Raw genomic sequence first — 20,795 nt, forward strand, 5'->3', positions numbered from 1 at the left:
AATGGGGGTGGGGGAGAAAAGGGTAATAAAAAGAGGGGAGATAGGGACTGGGGGCGCAGGACCCGGCCAGGGGGTGGATTGCCCGCTACCCAGGTCCGACGAGGGATCCGCCGGTTGAGCCGGCTCCAGACACCAGGGAGGGAGGGGCGCAGTGAAAATTTTAGGTGAGGAAGGGGAGCGTGGGGGGGGGTCCCCGCGGGCCCCCCCAGGGTCCGGCCTGAGTATGCCCGCGGGGCGCCCGGGCCAGGGCCCGAGCCGCGGCAGGGCAGAGGGCGGAGGCGGTCGCGCGCCGCTGTGAGCCGAGGCCCGAGCGGCGCGGGGGGCGGGGAGGCGGCGGGAGGAGGGGATGCGGAGGGCGCTCCGGCGGCGGCGGCGGCGGCGGCGGCGGCGAGCGGGCGAGAAGGGAGGAGCGGCGGCGCGAGCGGCCGGAGCGGCGCAGGGCCCGAGGCGTGCATGGCGCGCCCGGAGCCGGGCTCCCGCGGGCCCCTCGGGAGCGCCCCCGGGGCGCCGCGGCTCTTCGGCCGGCCCCTGTCGGCCGGCTGCCGTTGAGCCGCAGCCCTCCATCGCTGGATGCCGAGGTCCCCGGGAGCAGCCCGCCTGCGTCGGGGCAGAACGGCGGCGGCGGCGGCGGCGCTGCGCCGGATTCCGCCCTCCGCGTAGTGGTTCTGCGCCCGGCCACGGTGGGCCCGCCGGCGGCGGCGGCCGCGAAGGACCCGGGGCTCGCCGAGCCAGCGACTCAGCCCTCGGGACCGGCGGGCGCGGGCCAGCCCGCTGGGTTCGGAGGACCGGAGGAGGCGAGAGGGGAAGGGCCGCGCCGCAGGAGCCGGTCCTCGCCCCCGCCCCCTGCGCGGACGCGCCGGAGGCTCGGCTCGCCTTTCGCGGGGGCCACGCTCCCACTCGCGCCGCCGCCGGAGGTGGGGGATGCGGGCGACGGTCCCCCCCGCCTCGGGCTCCAGGACCCTCCTCCCCGGGGCTCCGGAGCTCTTGCTCCGCCCGCCGCCCCCTCCCCCGTCCTCTCCACCCCCCATCCCACCTCCCCACCCCTCGTAAGAAAATAATGCTGGCAGGAGCCTGCACCTCCCAGTCGCTCCCAGGGCGCCGAGAGCACAGGGCACCCGCTGCGTCTCGGGGCCGGGACCCCTGCCGAGCCGCCTTCGCCGCCACCTCTCCGGGAGAGCTGCCGCGCTCCTCTTAGGCACCAGCCGCCGAGAGCGCCGCGCCCGGGGAGCTGCCAGCTTCGGAGAGGCGCCGCCCGCAAGGACACCTCTCCGTCCCGACTGCTCCGCAACTCCCGGCCCTCGCCGAGCTCCACGCGAGCCAGGAGTCCGGACCTCTCGGCGCGCAGCGCGGCGGCCGGAGCTGTCCCCCCGCTGTCCCCCTCTCGGAGCCAACTCCGTCTCGGACCTGGGACTCTGGACTCTTTGATCCGCAGCTACTTCTCACCTCGGGGCTGCGCTGTCTCCCCGCTAGCCTTCCCGTTGTCCTCCACCGCTCAGGACGGGGGTGCCACGATGTCCCGCTGCTGCGCAGGGCCCCGGGCCTCCCTCGACGTGTGACCCTAGCCTGGTCCCCCTGCTTGGCCATCCGCCCTCTCCTTGGAGACCCCCGGCCCGGCCTCCGGGGGAAGAGGAAGAAGACGACGACGAGGCCGAGGGGGGGATGTCCGGCTCCAAAAGCGTGAGCCCCCCGGGCTACGCTGCACAGACAGCGGCGTCGCCGGCGCCCCGGGGAGGCCCGGAGCATCGCGCCGCCTGGGGAGAAGCCGACTCCCGCGCCAACGGCTACCCCCACGCCCCCGGGGGGTCGACCCGAGGCTCCACCAAGAGATCCGGGGGGGCGGTGACCCCACAGCAGCAGCAACGCCTGGCCAGCCGCTGGCGCGGCGACGACGACGACGACGACCCTCCGCTAAGCGGGGATGACCCCCTCGCCGGGGGCTTCGGCTTCAGCTTCCGTTCCAAGTCCGCCTGGCAGGAGCGCGGCGGCGACGACGGCGGTCGCGGCAGCCGGCGGCAGCGGCGGGGCGCGGCTGGAGGGGGCAGCACCCGGGCGCCCCCTGCGGGCGGCGGCGGTGGCGGCGGTTCGGCGGCGGCCGCGGCGGCCTCAGGTGGGACGGAGGTGCGCCCCCGCTCGGTGGAGCTGGGCCTGGAGGAGCGTCGGGGCAAAGGCCGGGCGGCCGACGAGTTGGAGCCCGGCCCTGGCGCCGTCGAGGATGGAGACGGGTCCGGGGATGGCGGCAGTTCGGTGGCGTCGGGCTCCGGCACCGGCGCGGTGCTGTCGCTGGGCACCTGCTGCCTGGCCTTGCTGCAGATATTCCGCTCCAAGAAGTTCCCGTCGGACAAACTGGAGCGGCTGTACCAGCGCTACTTCTTCCGCCTGAACCAGAGCAGCCTCACCATGCTCATGGCCGTGCTGGTGCTCGTGTGCCTGGTCATGCTGGCCTTCCACGCTGCGAGGCCTCCGCTCCAGCTACCCTATCTGGTCGTGTTGGCAGCTGCCGTGGGCGTGATCCTCGTCATGGCCGTGCTCTGCAACCGCGCAGCCTTCCACCAGGACCACATGGGCCTGGCCTGCTATGCGCTCATTGCTGTGGTGCTGGCCGTCCAGGTAGTGGGCTTGTTGCTGCCGCAGCCGCGCAGCGCCTCCGAGGGCATCTGGTGGACTGTGTTCTTCATCTATACCATCTACACCCTGCTGCCTGTTCGCATGAGGGCCGCGGTGCTCAGCGGGGTGCTTCTGTCGGCCCTCCACCTGGCCATCTCTCTGCACACCAACGCCCAGGACCAGTTTCTGCTGAAGCAGGTAGGGGCCCGCCTGGCCACGCTGGATTTGATTGAGGGGTGGGCAGGCCTCCGCTTGATTTTAGGGAAAAGGGATCCACACCAGTTAAAAGTGGTAAAAGTAACCAGAGAGAGCGGGCTTCACGCCTCTCTAGGTGCCTTCCAGGCCTAGCTTCTTTATCTACTAAAGATTACTCTTGCACGGCTTGTAATGTTGTTGACCTGGTAGAGGACGTTCTTCAAACTAGGCACGGTTGCCGGCTCAAGTGAGAGAGGAGGGTTTGAGAAAACTGCAGAGTCCCCGTTTCTCTCAGAACTGTTGGTTCTGTATACAGAAAGCTCCCAACAAAAGTGGCTGGACACAGGAAGCCAGCGACTCCTGAGCCCCGCTGTGAGTTTGTTAGTGTTCTAGTGAAAGAGAGCCCCTGAGCGCCCATTGCCCACTCTTAAGGGGGAGTCTATACCCTGGCCCCTGAGGCTGTTGGGACTTGGAGAGATCCGGAAGCAAAGTTTGTTTCCTTTCCCAAAGTGCCCCATGCCAAAAATCTGCCTTGTGCAAAGGTGGGAAAGAGCTACTAAGTTGTGTGTGATGGCCGGCCCCTTTCTGGCTGTGCTTATAACTCCTTCCAACAGACGCTCCTGGATGTTGCCATCCGGGAGCTTTACATCCCTTAGAGGGACCTGTTAGGCAAACCTAGCGCTGTGGATTCAGAAGGACATCAAACTTGCGATTCTGTTAAGTGGTGACTCAGGCTTTTGACCCCAGGGCAAGGCAGTCTCCCTGATATCCACACCCTGTTCGCTGCCCCAGTCTCTGAGCCCTGCGGGGCCAGTGTGCTTGCATGTTGCTCAGCTGGAGCATCAGGTGGGGCCTTGCAGCAAGTGAGTGACTTGGCTTTGGACCCCCGGTGAGCACTCCTGCGCCTCCTCTCGATCTCCCTCTTCTCATAGACCCTCTCCACAGCATTCTGTTGTCACTGCTTCCCTCCTCCTCTTCACCTCTACCTTCTTCCCCAGACTTTGGTCCTGTTGAATACTGTGTCCTTCTGGGTGTGCTCTCCTCTGCCCTGGATACATCCTCAACCCATGGGGAGTAACAGTCATGGGCTCTGGCTAACCCTTCAGGGGCCACTGGGACTGGGAGGGACCTGACCGGGGTCCCAGGTTTCTCTCCTAGAGAACAGAAAGAGTTGAGTATGGCCCTTCCACTCCCAGCATCCTCAGTGTGGAACCTCTTGCAAGGATCTCCTCTCATGGCCTCACTGGGCTTCCTCCCCTCTGCTTGATTAACGGTGGACTCAGGGGCATGTTGAATGAAGCACCAGGTCTTTGCTGGCACCCATTGACTTTGCTCCCTGTCCGTTGTCCTCCTGGGAGACCTGAGGTATCCTTCCCTCCTTGGTTTCCCTTCCCCCAGCTATACTAAATACTTAGCAGTCATTTAACAACTCCTTGCCAGCTTGGCTGGGGTCTAGTGAGTGGACCAGGTCAAATTGTTGCTGGTGGTAGTTTCTCTGCTGTGGTATGAGGTTAGGGGTGGGGTTAGAGATCAGGCGTGAACTTGGGAGACATCTTTGAGACAGGGCTGTTGTCTGAAAGTGTGACTACTGTTATTACCCAGCCCCCCTCTCTGGTGGGTGCTGTGTCCGTGTAGGGTGGGTTCAGCTTTTCTTTGGAAGGAGGGCCTCTCGGTTCGGGTGTGGGGGTTTCCGGGACAGCTCAAGTTATTTGCAGCACCAGACTTGGGAACCTGAGATCTGACAGTCAGGGAAGGCAGTCCTGAACATGGGTTTTTGGAGATGGAGATAAATCCAAGAAAAGAGGCATCAGCCCTAGGGGGTTGCAGCTTGCCTCCATAGCATGAAAATACTGGTGCAAACACGTCTGCCAGATGGACTTTCCCTGGTGTCTCCTCAGGCTAACCCTTCTTCCCTCCCTCCCCATGCCACCCTTCCACGCTCCAGGCTTCTTTCCCCACTGTGGTCTTCAGACTTTTTCTTTGGGTGTAGAATTTTGGGTAGATATATACATAACTTTTTTTTTTTTTTTTAAATCTGCTCTAAGTCTAGCAGAGCCTGTTAGGAATGGACCCAAGACAGGGCATCACAAACATTCTTTATTTGGCCTCAGAGAAGAATGATGTTTGTTTGTTTGTTTGTGCTTGATTTACCTTTCAGGTTATACGCATGGCCTAGAATTTGTCTTTCTTGAGCTGTGCTGGGTAGTGGCACAGCCCAGCGTTTACCTCTGCCTACTCAAGAGCAGCAGGTGTTTGAGTGACTCTGGTGAGATGTTCAGTTCTTTTTCCCTAATGGAGACACATACCCAGGACAGGTGCTGACAGGAAACCCGTCCTGGTGTTTGAGCTTTGACAGTCTCCCACATGGTGGACGGCAAGTTGTATGAGCACTTCACCACGTCTGCAAGGCTGTTCTCTGCTCTCTTACAGCCTGGGACGTCTCAGCACGATCTGTGTGTTTTCTTCTGCCAGGGTCCCTTTGAAGTGTGGGCTCTGCCCTTGGCTCTGGGCAGACAGACAGTGCTTGGTTTCTTTAAAAGTTGCTCTTCACTCAGGAAGCAAATAAGACCGGAGGTGCAGAGACCCTTCTCGGTGATATTTGGTGCTTCTTTCCTCCCTTCCTTTGTTTTTGCTCTTCACCTTCCTCTGAGATCTGACGCCCTCCTCCTCTGCCCTTTCTCTCTCCCCACCTGCTCCTTCTCTCTCATTTCCTGTTTCTACCCCATCCACTCCAGCACCCCCATTGATATGTACCCACTATCCCTTCCTTGGCCTTTTGGCTTGTTCTGCTTCCCTATTTTACTTCCCATTCCTGACCTTGTCTGTGCTCATGTCTTGCTCTCGTGTCTTCACCCCCTCACTGGGGTACAGTAGGAGCGTCATAGGTTGTTTTTTTTTTTTCTTTCCTCTCCTCCATTGCCTGTTAGAGGTCCCTTTGCTACACCCATACCATAAATAACACTGGAGCATCTGCCAAACACATTCCTCACTTGTGTTAATAGGCTGCAATGATGCTGGAGCCTGTTGCCATGGCAACCTCATTTTTGTTTGACTGTATCCCACTCTGCTACATAAAGCCTCTGTGTGCACTCACACACAAACAAGCACGCTCCCACAACTATTACTCATGCTTGGCTGTCAAAGAATATTTTGGAGACAATGTCCTTGGGACCTGTGGGGGTGAGGTGGTCATTTGAGCTCGGGAAGATGGTCATTTCTTCCTTCCACAGATGCTTTAGGAAGTGATATGGATGGGAAAGCTCTTTGGGAAGTAGGAACACTGTTCAAATGTGGGGTGTTTTATTACTCAGCCACCTTAAACCTGCCTGGCACACCTTCTGGGGAGAAGGCTCTGACCCTAGATGTTTCTTAGGGAGCTTGTTGCGTGGCTGTCCATCCCCATTGGGTTCTGTCTTCCTTTAGCTCCTCACTCTTATTTCCTCCCCGTCCCTTTGGGAGAAGCTTAGCTTACTGGTTTCTGGCATTTTCTTCTTTTGTGCCTGTTTGAACCCACAACTGTCAACAGTGGTTGCAGCCATCAGAATGGCACAGGCGCTGTGTGGGTGATGTTCTGTGACTAAGCACGTGTGAGTGTCTGCCTCAAGGGAGGAAGGGATGGTTGACAATGTAGGTCGGGAATGGAGTCCCATGGCTGCCCAGGGACACGAGTATGTGTATTTGCTTGCTTGTCTCTCTGTCTGCCTGCCTGCCTGCCTGCTTGTCTGTCTGTCTCTCTGGTGCTGGGGTGGCTGGAAAGCCTTTCAGAGGAGAGCCTTGTAGCTCTGACCTGCTTGTTTTGGGCTGGCTTCCAAGGGCCCTTGCCTTTTTCATTAGTCTGATGATAACAGATTTTCGTTATTGACCTGAGCTGTCAGGATGCTCCCTCTCTTCTTTCTGGGCTTGTGTGCTCTACTTCCTTGCTCCCATGCTTCTGCAGCCCGTGTGTTCCACAGCATTATGCCACCTGCCTAGAAGCTGCCTCCTTGGTCTGGAACCTGGCCCAGAGGCCTTCTGATGGGTTGTCGTGGCCTCTCCAAAGCATGCTGCTGGGTCATGTGGAAGGCGGCATGCTTACTTCTCAGTCCCAGCCCCATCTTTTGCCAGTTACTTCTTCATCACTTGTATTTCTGTGCAAGGGTAATCTGGCCGCAAGCAGAGCCAGCAGGCTGGAATCGGGGTTGGTTCAAATCTGGAGAGATTGTTGGTGGGCCCCACTTAGCCTCAGGGCTGATTGCATTTGCTGGCTATATTTTCTAATTGTTTTCAATTCTGTTTTCTCTCTCCCAGGTGGCTAGGACAGGGAACTAGGAGGGGAGTAGATGTGGCTCCTGGCGAGGGCTGGAGCAGGCTTCTGGATTGGGGCAGGAGACCTTTGCTGGTTTCTAGGGGATCAGCGAGCTCAAGAAGGGGGTCTGTTTGTGACCACTCTGCAGAGTGTCAGAATGTTCTGCTAGCCGTGTTTGTGGGAATGCTCACAGCTCACATCAGTCAGTTGGTCAGGTCTTTGCGCTGAGGAACGGAGTGCCCTCATTTGTCCATGCAGAGGATAGGCATCCTCTCCAACCCCACTGTGTAAAGGGTTTGGTCACAAGTTGTCCTGTGTAGACAGGCCCTGGCCAGGAGTCCCTGTATCAGAGCTGGTAGTTGGCACCAGAATAGGGCTGTGGCCTGGCTTAGGCCAGGTCACCTTCTCTCCTGAGAGACGGTGAACGGAATTGGCACCAGGGAGTAGGTGCCAACTGTGGGAGTAGGGATGGGGCAGGGAACCGCAGGAAGGAGTCTCCCTGAGTTATGCCAGCTCCTAGCCGGGTGACTTCCCGTCCACAAGGTCTACATAGTACCTCAGCTAACTTCTTTCCTTTTGTGGTGGGCCCAGCTTGCGATGGCGTACTTCCCAGGGGTGTTGGGAATGGGAAGTTTGCTCTGGGAACTTCATCATACTTGTTCCCATCAATCCTTTGGGTATAGTTATGTAAGTGATGTTCCAGCATCTTCTTCCCTCATCCACGCTTATAAGATAGGGGCAGCTGGCTCAGTGGGCAGGATCGACATTCATTTTCTGTCCCAAATACAACATGTGATGAAGTGAACTGGAAAGTCAAAGTTTTATACACAGGCACGCACACACCTGCAGGCGTGTACATGTACCCATATGCACACACACACGTAGGCATAAACGCATGGTACACACATACAGCCAGTTCACAGGAAGGTTGAGATCTGTCAAGGTTGGTGTTTAATTCTAAAATTCGAAGGATGATGACTAGTTGGATAAGAGGTCTGAAGACCTTAAATCCTCAGGGGACCGTGGATAGAGTGAAGGACACTGCAGAGGGGAGATGGTCAGGCTGCCGCCGCCGGATCTCCTGTTGGAGTTCACAGGAGGGCCTAACTTAGTTTTGGTTGCTCCCACGGATAAGTTTTAGGGCAGAAAAATAGCGGCGGATCTTGGTTCCAGGTAGGAGACCTTTCTGGCAACCGGGTTTGCAGGGACCAGACAAGATGCTCTCTGTCCGTGGGGTGCACAAGTCCTAACCTGGGTTCATCATTATCCTCGGGGAAGAGTTTAGAAGATATAGACACCCCGGTGCTGCTAGAGAGCGCAGCTTCCAAGGGTCTGGGGTAGAGGCCAGAAATCGTTTTTATTTATTTATTTATTTTTGGTGCTAGGGATCAAATACAGGACCTTGAGCATGTTAAGCAAGGTCCTGCATTCAATAAATCTGCCAGCCTGGACTTTATTACCATCGTTGTTGCTGTTGTCATTATTAAAACATCTTGGATCTGGTGGCCTCAGCTCTCCTGGTAGTCTTAATGAGCAAGAGAAACTGTCTGGTTACATCTAGCCCTGCATGTGTGTGTGTGTGTGTGTGTGTGTGTGTGTGTGTGTGTGTGTTGCGCGCCGCACAACACAGCTGTCTCTCGAAGTTCTCTGTGTCCCACCTCAACGCGCACTTGCCAGCATATCATTTCACTTCCCACCATTATAACAAAAGGCCTTGGTCGCTAACTTCTTATTATAAAGGAAAGGTTTATTTACTGAAGTTTTGGCAGTTCAAGGACACAGTGCCTGTGTTGGCGCGTTTCGAATGAGGGCTGCCTTACATCTCGCCGAGGAGCGGGGGCAGGAGCAGTGTAGGACCAAGCGGTCACGTCTGGAACCGGGAGCAGAGAAAGCTGGACCAGGTGAAACACAGGCTTTCATTACAACCTTATAAACCAGGCAGCGAGGCCCGTGTCTTCATCTTGCAGGTGGGGGCAGGAGACTGTGAAGTTCAAGGTCATCCTCAACCATGTGGAAAGTTTGAGACCAGCCTGGGCTCCAGAGAGCTTAGCTCAAAAAGTAAGACAAGACAAGACAAGACAACAACAAAACTCTCTTGTAAAAACCACTGTGGAGCCGAACAGAGCTGCCTAGAAGTCATGCAGGAGGTAGCTCACATCCCCGGTGACCTTAGGAATCCCCAGAGGGGCTCATCTCTCAAAGGCTGCACCACCTCCCGGAAGTGTCACCCTGGGGACCAACCCTTTAATCACTATGGATGCCTGGGGGGACACAAAGTTATTCTCAGATCTCCTGTCGAAAGCAGCCGTGTCCTGCGTGGCCCGCTGAGCGGTGTCCAGGTGGGGCTGGCTGGTGAGTGCGTGCTGATTCAGACACACAGATCTGCACGGAGATGCTTGGGTGATGATAGTAGTGAACCAGCGTGGGAGATGTCCAGCTTGGAACTCCTGCTCTCCGCTCACTCCTCCCCCATCCCGCCATTCTAGCCCCTGTTTCCTGTTGGAGATGATGGGATGGAGGGAGGTAGTGTGTGGCGGGGAGTGCGTGTCCCAGGTTTGCCTCTGGGTTTGGAGAACACTGGAGAAGGATGGAGGATAGGAAGGGATTGTGTGTGTGTGGGGGGGGGGTGTCAGGAAGTGGTTGGAAGAAGAGAGGTAGGATTTAAGGAAAGGCCTAAGAGATTGAAGCTGCCGGTTTGTGGAGAGGAAGGGCTTGGGGTGGGGGCAGGGTTGCCTCTGGGAACAATGGGACATAGTCAGAGGAGGGGGGAGACAAACAAACAGAAGGAGACAGAAGGATCTTTGTTCTGTGGGCCAGCCTCATGTGTCAGCATGAAATGTAGGCCCCTCCCACCGCTTTCTCTGGGGGTTCACAGACTGCCGCTCTGGGGCTGAGGCCTCCTGACATGACTCTCTAGCCTTCTCTTTAGGGTTCCCCGGGCATTGGGCGCTGTCGCTGAGCTCACAGCAGGCTAGCTGTACTTTAAGGGGGCTCCTGGGGTGGGCTCCAGGCCTCTCGTCTACCCACACGACGTACATAGTAGGTGCTCAGTGAGGATCTGAATGAACAACCGAGATGAATGAATGGGTGGTGGGGTGGGTGGATGTCTGCTCGCCCGACTCCAGGCTTCGCAAGTGCTAGACCAACACCTCCACAGAAGGAAGCCAGCCGCTCCGCTTGGAAGCCTATTTTGGTGGGTTGTAATCCTAAACTCCCGAGCAGGGCTTCCAAAACCCTCCTGCAGCAATTTAAAAGCGCGTGCCTTAGAAACGGGGCTGCCGCCTGGCACTGCTGGTACTATACCGCTTCACAGATTGGGAAAGCGTTGCATCGTCATCTTCCCAGCCTTCCCCATTCATCCTGATAACCATCTGTCAGCGATGCCTCCCGTGACCCAGGCCCTGCGATAGGCCGAAGGGCCGTGGATTGCCTCACCGGAGTCAGCATTCACAGGGCGGCCTTTAGCCCAGGGTCTCACATTAAGCGTATTCCCGAGAGGGCTGTTAACCAGTATTTCATAGATACATGTATACAGCCCGTGTGAAGTAAGTCGGGGAGGCGTAGGGAGCCTTCTGTCTCTGTAGGTTCTGCCTCTGCAGATCCGACTCCTGCAGATTGAAAACATTCGAGTCTGTGCTGAACACTCACAGACTTGGTTTTCCTGTCACTGTTCCCTAAACAGAGCGGGTTCCATGGCTTCATATAGCGTTTAAGTTGCATTAGGTGATACAGAGAATCCGGAGACGGCTTAACGAATGGGTGGATGTGTGTGGGTTATATGCAAATCTCACACAATCTTATATAATAAGCGGCTTGAATACCTTCGGATATCGGTGCCTGAGGTGGGTCCCGGAGCCAATGCCCTGCCCTAGGACCCTGAGGGACAGCTGTACTGGGTTGAACAGAATTCCCAGGCTTGAAAGCTTTGAAGATTTAAAAATTGCCAAGAAGGGGATATTTCATGAAGCCTTTATCAGATGCATTTGACCCCAGGGGAAAAAAAAAGTGTTGGGTAAGAGCACTCTTGGGCACTCTCAGGACTTGCTCTCTGTCCAGTCCCCTGCCTCTAGGATAGACCTACCAAGGACATCACGTTGAGGCGTGTCGAGGCATGTGTCTGGCGGCTTGCCTCCCTTAGAAGGAGATTGCCCAGGCTGCGCTGGCTGCCTGCCTGTTTTCAAGTCTCATTTTCCATCTGGGTCAGAAATCCTATGTGAAATAAAACGATGGGGCTGGACCGGGCTGGGGAGATGTCTCCTTTATCTAGCTTTGGCTTCTCTTAGGGGTTGTCTGCAGCCATTAGGCTGAGGGCCTGTGGGCTTCCTTGTGGTGCTGCTGTGGAAGGCCTGGGCTCTGCTGGACGTGTTTCTAGAGCTCTTGCTTCAGGCACTGAGTGTGTAGCTGCCCACAGGGAAGTAGTAACGGCCATTCCAGGTCATCCTTTCCCCAAATGTGTCTTCTCTCTCTCTCTCCTATCCCAACTCTCATGAAGGATTGGTCCTAAGCAATGAACAGATACGGAATTTGCTCCACCCCAGGGCACTGGCTAATGCATTGTGTGCGGGGCGTAATTATTTTGTTGATTCGCTTCTGAGACAGGGTCTTCCGCTGTAGTCCATCTTGGCCTTCAATGAATCAGACAGCTCAGGCCGGCCTCAAACTTGTACTGACCATCCTAAATCTCAACCTCCTAAATCCTGGGATTATAAACCTGTGCCACCCTATCCGGGCGTATGAGCCCATTAATCTTGTCTCAAGGTTATTTTTTAAATTAGCATTATTTATTATTGAGTGTGAGTGGGCATACCGAATGCACATGCCATGCTGGAGCACACAGGCAGAGGTCAGAGGTCAGCCTCCGGGAGCAGGTTCTCTTCTTCCACCATGAGTTTCATGGATCCAGCTCAGGCCATCAGGCTTGCATAGCAAGCAGTTTTAACTGCTGAACCGTCTTGTAGACCCTACCTCATTTGATCTTAATATTAACCCAAAGAGGAAGAACCTTTCTCCTGTCCACCCTTCAGCCACTGCAGAAACTGCTGTTAAGAGCGGCCCACTAACTTCCTGTAAGTTCCTGAAGCCGAGTCGTGGATGGCCTGTTCACTCTTGGGCACGCGCCGTTGGCTTCTGCCTGTTGGACCTCCTAGCACCTGAGGACCTTGAACTTTGGGTCCTATTGAGAGGACAGGCAGGAAGTACTCCGACCATCTGAGTACCTTCCTTCCTCGTCCTGGGGGTGGGGTAGTCTAATTTGAATTCCGCCAATTCTCCAGAGTTCTCTGGGAGGGTTAACACCTTCTTCCTACTCTTCTTCCTCATTGCGCTCTTCCTTCCTTCTCGTCTGCAATCCGCCATCCTGTTCCATAGCTTTCTGGGGTCACCCTCAAGTAAAACATCTGTTCACATCCTCACCTCAGGGTCCTTTTATTAGGAGGAATCTGAACAGAGAGAGGACCAGCCATGACTTTAACTGGGTTTGGTTGGACCAGTAGGGAGCAGGAGACTGTGTGCCAGGAGCAAAAGTTTTCATCAGGTGTAGACTGGGTGTCAGGCAGTGTAGCCTTCAGCTTGCCTTTGGCTTCTCTCTACCATCCAGGGTCATGTGTATTACTGACAGATTGCTGGCAAGACCAGGGGAACGATGTGAAATATAAAATAATGAGTTTGTTTAGTTGTTACCTAAACATTTTTGGCTTTTATGTACCCTCTCTGGTTGGCCTTTGACCTCTCCCCAGATTACTAGGCTACTCTTACAAGATGGCAATAAACCCATTACCTCACAGACATTTCTTTTTAGAACCCTTGATTTAGGTGGGTTTGTTCTGTCCTAATGTGTATCTGAGAGAAATCCATGCTGACTAGAGGGCCGGCTGGCCAGGCTCTGACACAATGTAGCCAGTGGCTAACTCTGTTTCTTCTTGGTGCCCTCTGGAACCCTGCCTGCTGGGGGGTTATCTGGCGCATTCCACCCAGCCTTCTCGATCTGATGTCTCTGCCCAGACAGCTGCACAGGCAGCTGCCATTCAGTGCGGTACATACTCACTGACAAACACCCATGTGTGGCATGGCTGGGGGCATGTGTCCCAAAGGAGTTAGATGTAGCACCTTCCAGGGAGGACGTGGCATCAAATAAGGGGACACTTAGGTCGAGGTCCATTGCTACGTCATAGCTGTAATTTCGCTACTGTCATGGACTATAATGTAAATATCTGATATGCAGGATATCTGATATGTGACCCCAAAAGGGTTGAGAGTACATAGGTTGAGAGCTACCTTTTTTAGTGGGTGCCCGGGTCTTCTTGTATGCCCTGTTATCTCTGGTCACATAGGCCTCAGGTGAGGGAGGGCCAAGGTCAGGGATTTTCTATGTGCTTTCACTTTTGAATTCTTCCACTTCTCCATGGAACTAGCATTTCCCAGGGGGCTGCTTTGCCAAAGCAAGACTGAGATGTTGACAGCCCTGGTTGAGTGTGGCTCTCTGTTAACCGCTGAGCCATCTCTCCAGCCCCATCACGTTCCTTCTCTTCAGTCAGCTTTCTCCTCCGGTGATGTGACTGTCCTCATGTCCTGCGGCCCCTGAAAGTTAGTGTCTGTGAGGATTCTCTGGACAGAGGTGTCACATGCTACTCCTGTGGTCCTTTAGCTTCTTCAGAAGCTGTAGAAGGCAGAGCTGCCCCCCAGACAGCTGCCTCAGCTTGGTACTGGAATGCACAGCTTTTTATTTGTAATGCCTTCCTCCCCTCCTGGTACCTGGTACAGACAGGCATTTTTTCCCAGAGCCTGCATTCTGCCATTCACCTTTCAGAGAGCTCCTGATGGTTTTATGGGTGATGAGGAGAGACTGAGGCCTGGAAGAAAAATCAGAAGTGATGCTGGGATTTCTTTGCTCTGGGGTGAGGTTGCCTCGGAACTAGTCTTCTCCTAGCTCAAGCTGAGACGTGAGAGGGAAGGGGGCTTGTCACAGGTACCTCAGGCCTGCCTCCTGCTATAGCCCTGGGGTCAAGCAAGGAGTTTCTGCAAGGCAGCATCTTGTAGGTACACAGTTTAGTGCTCAGTAGGGCAGTGGTTGGAGGATGTTTTCAAAACCCAGCTCCCAAAGCCGCCAACACTCTATAGAGTGCCCTTGATGGCCCAATGGAGGTCCTGCTGCAAACCCACCTCTACATCGCTCGGTCTTCCAAGAAGACTAGAAGGAAAACTATTAACTTTAAAAGTTAATATTTTTATGAATTCTTTGATAATTTCATACAGTGTGTTTTGATCATGTGTATCTCTCCCCCCAACTCCTCCCATACCCATCCTCTCCACCCTCACCTCCCACTCACCCAACGTTGGGTTTTTCTTCTGGTTTTGTTACTGTTGTCTCCCATCTGTCTCCATCCCCCACCTCCCGTCAGGTCTGTTACATTACCCAACAGCTCTTGGGAGTGCAGAGGGCAGTCTGCCCTGGAGTGGAGGCACATGGAAATGACCCCTGCGGAGTTCATGCTCAGGGTTCTATTGCCACATTTTCTTGTAGAGATGGGAAAGCTGTGTGTTCACGGAACTTGCCCTAGTCCCCAGTCCTCCTCTGGCCAAGTCCCTTTCCTGTAAGCATTTCAACATGCTGAATGGATGGGAGCCACTGGTGTCCTGACTGGTCCCAAGTAGATAGTGCCAGTTGGGAAGCGCCTTGGCTGATGTGTCAGCCAAGAGGCTGCAGAGGCAGAGGGACAGAGCACATCTGGGAGAGTGGAGCAGGCCTGTCTGCAGCATCTGAACTGTGGACTAAATCAGAAAAGTCTTTTTCTCTGTAACACATATGCTGTTTCTCTCTCTGTCTCCCATTGTCTGTCTGTCTCTCTCAGATTATTTATTTATTTGTTAGTTTTTTTTTTGAGACAGCGTTTCTCTGTGTAGTTTCTTTCTCTGTAGACCTCAAACTCAAGAGAGCCACCTGCCCCTGCCCCCAAAGTACTGGGATTAAAGGTGTGTGCCTTCCCCCCCCCACACAACCAGGCTGTATGTACTTACAAATATATAGCTGCAACCTGCTCAGTCTGTGTAATGTTATTCCCACATATGTTTTCAGAGATGACTACTTCTTAGGGTTGGCTAACCAACTGGAGTGCTCTTCCCTGGGAAAGGCTGTTTCTCTGCTCTCAGCATTCCTTAGTTGCCCGTGACTCTTTGCATAGGGTTGGGTTCTTGTGTGCTCTCCCTCCCCCCCCTCCAAGTTTGTCCTTTTAAAAATGTCTGTGCCGGTAGAAGGGTCCAGAGCCTCATGCAGGCAAGTGCTCTACCATAGAGCTACACCCAAGCCCCGCTTTGTCATTTTGCTTTCCTTCCTTCCTTCCTTCCTTCCTTCCTTCCTTCCTTCCTTCCTTCCTTCCTTCCTTCCTGTTTCTTTGCTTTGATATATACATGTTCACCGTATGTTAACAATTTTCTGGCCTCCAGTTTCCCAGCCCTCAGGGAGGGAGGCAGAAAGTTCCCACTCCCAGGTTCTGTGGGGAGTTCTGACTGTGGCAGAGAAGGGACCCCTCTCTGGACCAGTATCTCCCCACCACGACACCATCCTCAGTAACAATAAGTGCGGGGATCACCACACAAGTTCCAAAAAAGAATTCTTTGTTCTTCCCAGTGTATTCCCAGGGACTAGCCATCACCAGAACACATTATATACAGGCTTCCTTATAGTTTAGCAGCGTGCCTTGATGCTGTGAGTGTCTGCTTGCATTTTTACCATAAATGCCTGGGGCTGGGGTTTAGGCTGGTTGAACAGGTAATCCTGAAGAATCCACAAGCACATAGCATTTAAGGTTCTGGAAGAGGAGGCATGTCTACAAGTGTCTACCTAATCCTAGGGTTCAGTGGAGATGGCTAGAGCTTTGGTGTTTTTTAAATTTGTGTGTGTGTGTGTGTGTGTCCTTGTCCGCGCGCGTGCGCGCACGAGCGCTCAGGGGCTAAACCCCAGGGCTTCATGCCTACAGAGCACAGGCTCTATCATTTCGCTCCCTGCAGCCGGGCACCAGGGCTCCTGGGGATTCTAACATGTGCCAAGATTGAAGACTTGAGCCCTGAGCCTCCCTGTCGGCAGAGGGGTCACGTAGTTGACACAGGAATCTGATTTATGGCTCTATTGAAAGGCAGGCTGTTTCTATCTACAGGCTTTATTGTGGTGATTCAGTAAAGAGTGATGGCCACTGAAAACGACTGCAGGCATGTAACAGGGGATGAAAGCAGGCTTGGGGGTTGGCGTGTAAAGTGTTGTCAGGGAAGGCTGCGGTTTGGCATATTTATGTCGCTCTTATCACCAGCAATTAACCCCAAATGTGGCTGGATAAATGGCTGAGTCCGGTGCGGGAGTATCTGCGAGGATGTTTCAGAGAGTGAAAGCTGGATGAGTCTCAGCCGAGAAGGAAACCTCACTTGGCCTTCTGGAAGTCCACGTCTTCCAGCTGCTGACGAACGCCTGTCAGTTGGTAGTAGCTCTTCCCTTCTCTTTCTTCCTTGTGTTTGTACAAGCACCTTGTCCTCCCACTCCTTGGCCACGTCATTGGTTTCTGTCCCTTTCTCCCATTGTAGCTTAGCAGCATCTGTAGTAGATGCTTATTGAACACCCATTAGATGCATGGCCGGCTTAGCTCAGGACCACACAGCAGGCAGCTAGCAATTAGTCCAGCACTGTTGGTTTTTTTCTCCCACTTTACAGATCATAGAAGACAATGTAGTTTTGCTTCCCCATATTTGTGTGTGTATGTGTGGGTACGTGTGTGTGGGTACATGTGTGTGTCAAAGATTTAAAAAGTAAAAGCAGGTGACAGGGTGGGGGTGGCAAGGCACAAGAGCCACCCTTCCTGTCTAGTCTGAGGTCAGCTCTTCCCTGCCATCTCTGGGCCGGAGAAAGGACAGGACCATATCTGTTGGAGTCCCTGTGCTCTGGAGGGCAGAGCTGGCATCCACCTGCCATATTGCCTGGGCTTGAAGAACATCCAGGGCAAGGTCAGGTCCACATGGTAAATGCTCGGTCAAGGGTTGTGTGTCTTCCTTCAAGAAAGGGTTAACCAGGGAGAGTTAATTTTGGATTTCTCTTAACATTTATTTTAAAAGTGGAACATTCCTTTAGCATTGGTGATGATAGCCTAGAAAAGCAAGTCAGTCACCATCCGAGTCCTCCTAAGGGGGTGATGCCGCCCTGTCCCTATCCCACCTGTTTTTGGTGGGGCTCCTGTAGACTTTTCCTTCACAGGCTCAATGGATTCCATCACAGGCTGGTCCACAGGTAGACACTGGAGTAATGTGAGGGACCCACCCCGCAAAGGCATGGTGCTTGCCTGAGACTGCTGGGACCTTGTACTGCAACTCAGGTTGTGGTGAGGTGGGTGATCTCAGAGGGGCAGATAGAGCTAGGCGCAGGTAGGGGGCAAGGCAGAGTGTAAGGTTTCCAGAAGCTGGGCAGCCTGGGCTGGCCACACAAGTGGGGCATCTGTGGCCCTCACACTGGGATTTAATGCCCCTTGTTCGCACCTGCTTGGAGCTGCATTACCAGATGGTCCTAGTGGAATTCATCCATAGAGGACAGGGCAGATGTGTTTCTGAGAATTGATGAGGGAACTTGCTTTGCTTTCGGTGGCGGGGAGAGGAAGGGTTTGCAATCCCAGAAGTGGGGAGGGAAACTCCCCTTTTATCCTGTTGCCTGATAAGGTTAAGGCAATGGAATGGGGGTAGAGGTGTCTTGGGGAACAGCCCCTCTGTCCTCCTCTGTGTCAGAAACTCTAGTGCCCTGGGCAAGGAGGAAAAAAGAGGAGACTGCCTTTCCCTTTGGGGACTTTTCACTCTAGTAGAAATATCTTTCAGAAATGCCCAGTCTACTGAAGATAGCCTTGCCAAATCCTACCATTTGCCACACATTTACCATATACAATGCCAAGCACCTAGTAATTTATTTGACCTTCTGTATCTCCCAGTAGGTAGATGCTATGGTTTGGACTTGTGCCCTAAAGTTCATGGGCTGGAAAAAGCCCCAGTGCAACAGTGTCTGAGGTACATTGGTGAGGCAGTGAGGTCACAAGGACTCTGGATCGATGCTGTTATCATGGGGAAGGGGCCCAGGTAGATGGGATGAGATCTGCCCACATCCCTGTCCCAGCTTTCAGAGCCACAGCCGTGTGGACTCCCACTCACTATGTCTGCAGTGAGGTCTTACAGGAGCGTGAATTAAACCAGGCAGTTGATGCTGCTTTTTTTTTTTTTTTTTTTTTTTTTTTTAATAAGAACATTTCACATATAAGGGAATTGAAACAAGTGACAGAGCTGAGTCACCAGTGCTTATATTGTAAGCTAGTGCCCCAGTGGTTCCCAAACCCATTACTCCTGGGACTTCTGTTTGAAAATTCCATTCCTCAGTGATATTAGGGCTATCTAGAGTAACAGAAGTTACACAACGAATCTCTTTCTCTCCTACTCCCTGTCTGTCTCTCTAGATCTCTATCCATCCATCTATTTATCTATCTATCTATCTGAAAATTTATTAAAACAGCTTATAGGCTGTGGTCCAGCCAATGCAACAATGGCTGCCAATGAATGGAAGGTCCATGGATTCGGTAGTTGTTCAGTCCATGAGGCTGGATGTCTCAGCTGATCTTCGGTATATGCCAGAATCCTGAAGAAGTAGTCTATGATGCCAGTCGATTCTGCCTTAGGGACTTGTTAGTGAGAGCAAGCAGGCAAAGAGAGAAAGCTTCCTTCTTCCATGAAGGTGTGGTGGTTCAGAATAGAGGTGGATCCTCCCACCTCAAAGGAGCTGGATTAAGGGTGTGTCTTTCCACCTAAGAGGTCAGGATTAGAAGTGGATATAGATTCAAGCGGTTTAGTTGAGGAAAACCTTAACTAAACTGAACAGTTCAGTCATTTGGGTTTTAGTTAATTCCAGGTGCAGCCAGGGCTGAGGTTATACAGATTCTTCCTCCTTCCTCAGGCTGGGAGTGTACTCAGGGGCAGACTGAGTCCTTGGCAGGCCGGAAGCCCTGGGCTCAGTGCCTAACACCTTGTAAACCAGCAATGGCATATCTGTAATTCCAGCACTTGACAGTTGAAGAGTCACAAGTTCAAGTCACTATGGAATACTTAAGACCCTGACTTGAGATTAAAACAGCCCTCTGTAGAGGCACTGGTTTCCGTGTGGCTTTCAGCCCTGTGGATTTCCGGCTGCAGGCAGGCTTAGTGGGCAGAGAGAGGTGGATATAGCTTGTGGTGGGAAGGAACTTTCTGTAGAGCCTCTCTGCCTGGCAGTCCTCAGGGGATGGAGCTAGAGGAAGCTTTGGAGGAAGCAGAGGAGAGTGTGTGGATTAGACAGTCTAAGCCAGAGGCGGGGAGCTAAGACTGGCAGCCTGATAGCCTCTGTATGTTAACAGCCAGAGGATGGCTTCGGGACAGCGGCTGTGATACTGCGGTCTGTGTCTGCAGCCATCGCGGTCCTTGCAAGACAGCGTCCCTGCCTCAGTTTCCCCACCTGACAAAGGGGAGATGGTCTCCAAAGGCCCTGCCAGTGTGGGTATCGTAAGGTGTGTCTGGAGTGGGAGCAAATAGGAAAGGAGACCCATACAGGCCTGCTGTGGGAATAGGTGTACCACACACCCGGGCAGACAGCTTTTCTGTGCCACCGGACAGCACAGGTCTCAAATGTTTCTTCAAGCCTTAGCCTCTCGCATGGGTCCCCAACTGTTGATCTCTTGGTCAGTGTCCCTTCATCTTCCTGAGCCTGACATGTCCCCAGTAGGGATGCATCACCTCTGAGCTGGCTTTATTTTGTTAATGTCAATTCTGTCTGCCTGGGTACCGGCATCCACCCTTTGTCAGACTGAATATTTAACGTGTGTGTGTGTGTGTGTGTGTGTGTGTTGTGTGTGTTAGGCACTGGGAAGCTAAGACACAGAGACCTCAGCCCCCTGCTCTCCCTAGAAGACCTTTAAATGGTGCCTGGAGTGTGTAGCTATACATGGATTCCATCAGTTCAGTTCTCAACATGGCCCTATATGGGGAGCAGAGGCCTTGCCACCCCCATTTGGAGATGAGGATGTTGGGACGTGGCAGTCTGGGTAATTTGTCACATGGTCCCACCAGGCAACCTTCTCTAGAGTCTGGGTTCTTCTCTCTGCGTGGAGAGACGGACACACATGCCTGTTGGGCGCAGTGTGAGGTGGGCAGTTTTGCAGCGGAAGGGATGGTGTAGCTTGTCTGGTTTCAGGTCAGAGGAGCCTTCCGAAGACGTGACCAGGGAGCTGGTCGGAGGTTGGGTTCAATGGCGGCAGCGTGGGGGAGGAGTAGTCCTGGTCAAAGGATAGCAGGAGCGAGGCCGTGGAGTTAAGAAGCCTGAGAACCCACCCCACGCTTCTAGAGGACAGGGAAAGATATGCTGGTAAGATAAGGCTGCTTTCTGGAGGTTAGGCACGAACGCCCGGGGCTTCTGGGTTGAGACTTTGTGTGTAGGAGAGTGTACACATCATATTATTGACCCAGGAGAGGTACCTGTGCTGTCATTGTGCATAGTCTTCCACGGGGATGAGCCTGGAGTAAGGATAGACAACAGGTATCTGGAAACCTCGGGAACTCGCGTATTAGCGTCTCTCTGCCTTAGCAACTAAGTGGCCAGGTAGGCTTTTTGTTTGCATCCCTCAACCGGAAGACTGCCTCTCCCTTCAGGTGTCTAGGGAGGACCAGGTGACCCTCC

At 54.0% G+C, this 20,795-nt stretch overlaps 1 protein-coding gene across 1 annotated transcript in view; it reads left to right on the forward strand.

The window, feature by feature from the left end:
• Positions 1 to 1,110: 1,110 nt before the first annotated feature.
• Positions 1,111 to 20,795, forward strand: part of Adcy5 (adenylate cyclase 5) — a 143,383-nt gene continuing 123,698 nt past the window's right edge. The window contains exon 1 of the mRNA XM_021634635.2: positions 1,111 to 2,802. Within this exon, the coding sequence (XP_021490310.1) occupies positions 1,660 to 2,802 (1,143 nt within the window). The 5' untranslated portion in view covers positions 1,111 to 1,659. The remainder of the gene's footprint in view (positions 2,803 to 20,795) is intronic.

The sequence above is a fragment of the Meriones unguiculatus genome, chromosome 17 (genome assembly GCF_030254825.1).
Source record: "Meriones unguiculatus strain TT.TT164.6M chromosome 17, Bangor_MerUng_6.1, whole genome shotgun sequence".
Taxonomy (NCBI): Eukaryota; Metazoa; Chordata; class Mammalia; order Rodentia; family Muridae; genus Meriones; species Meriones unguiculatus.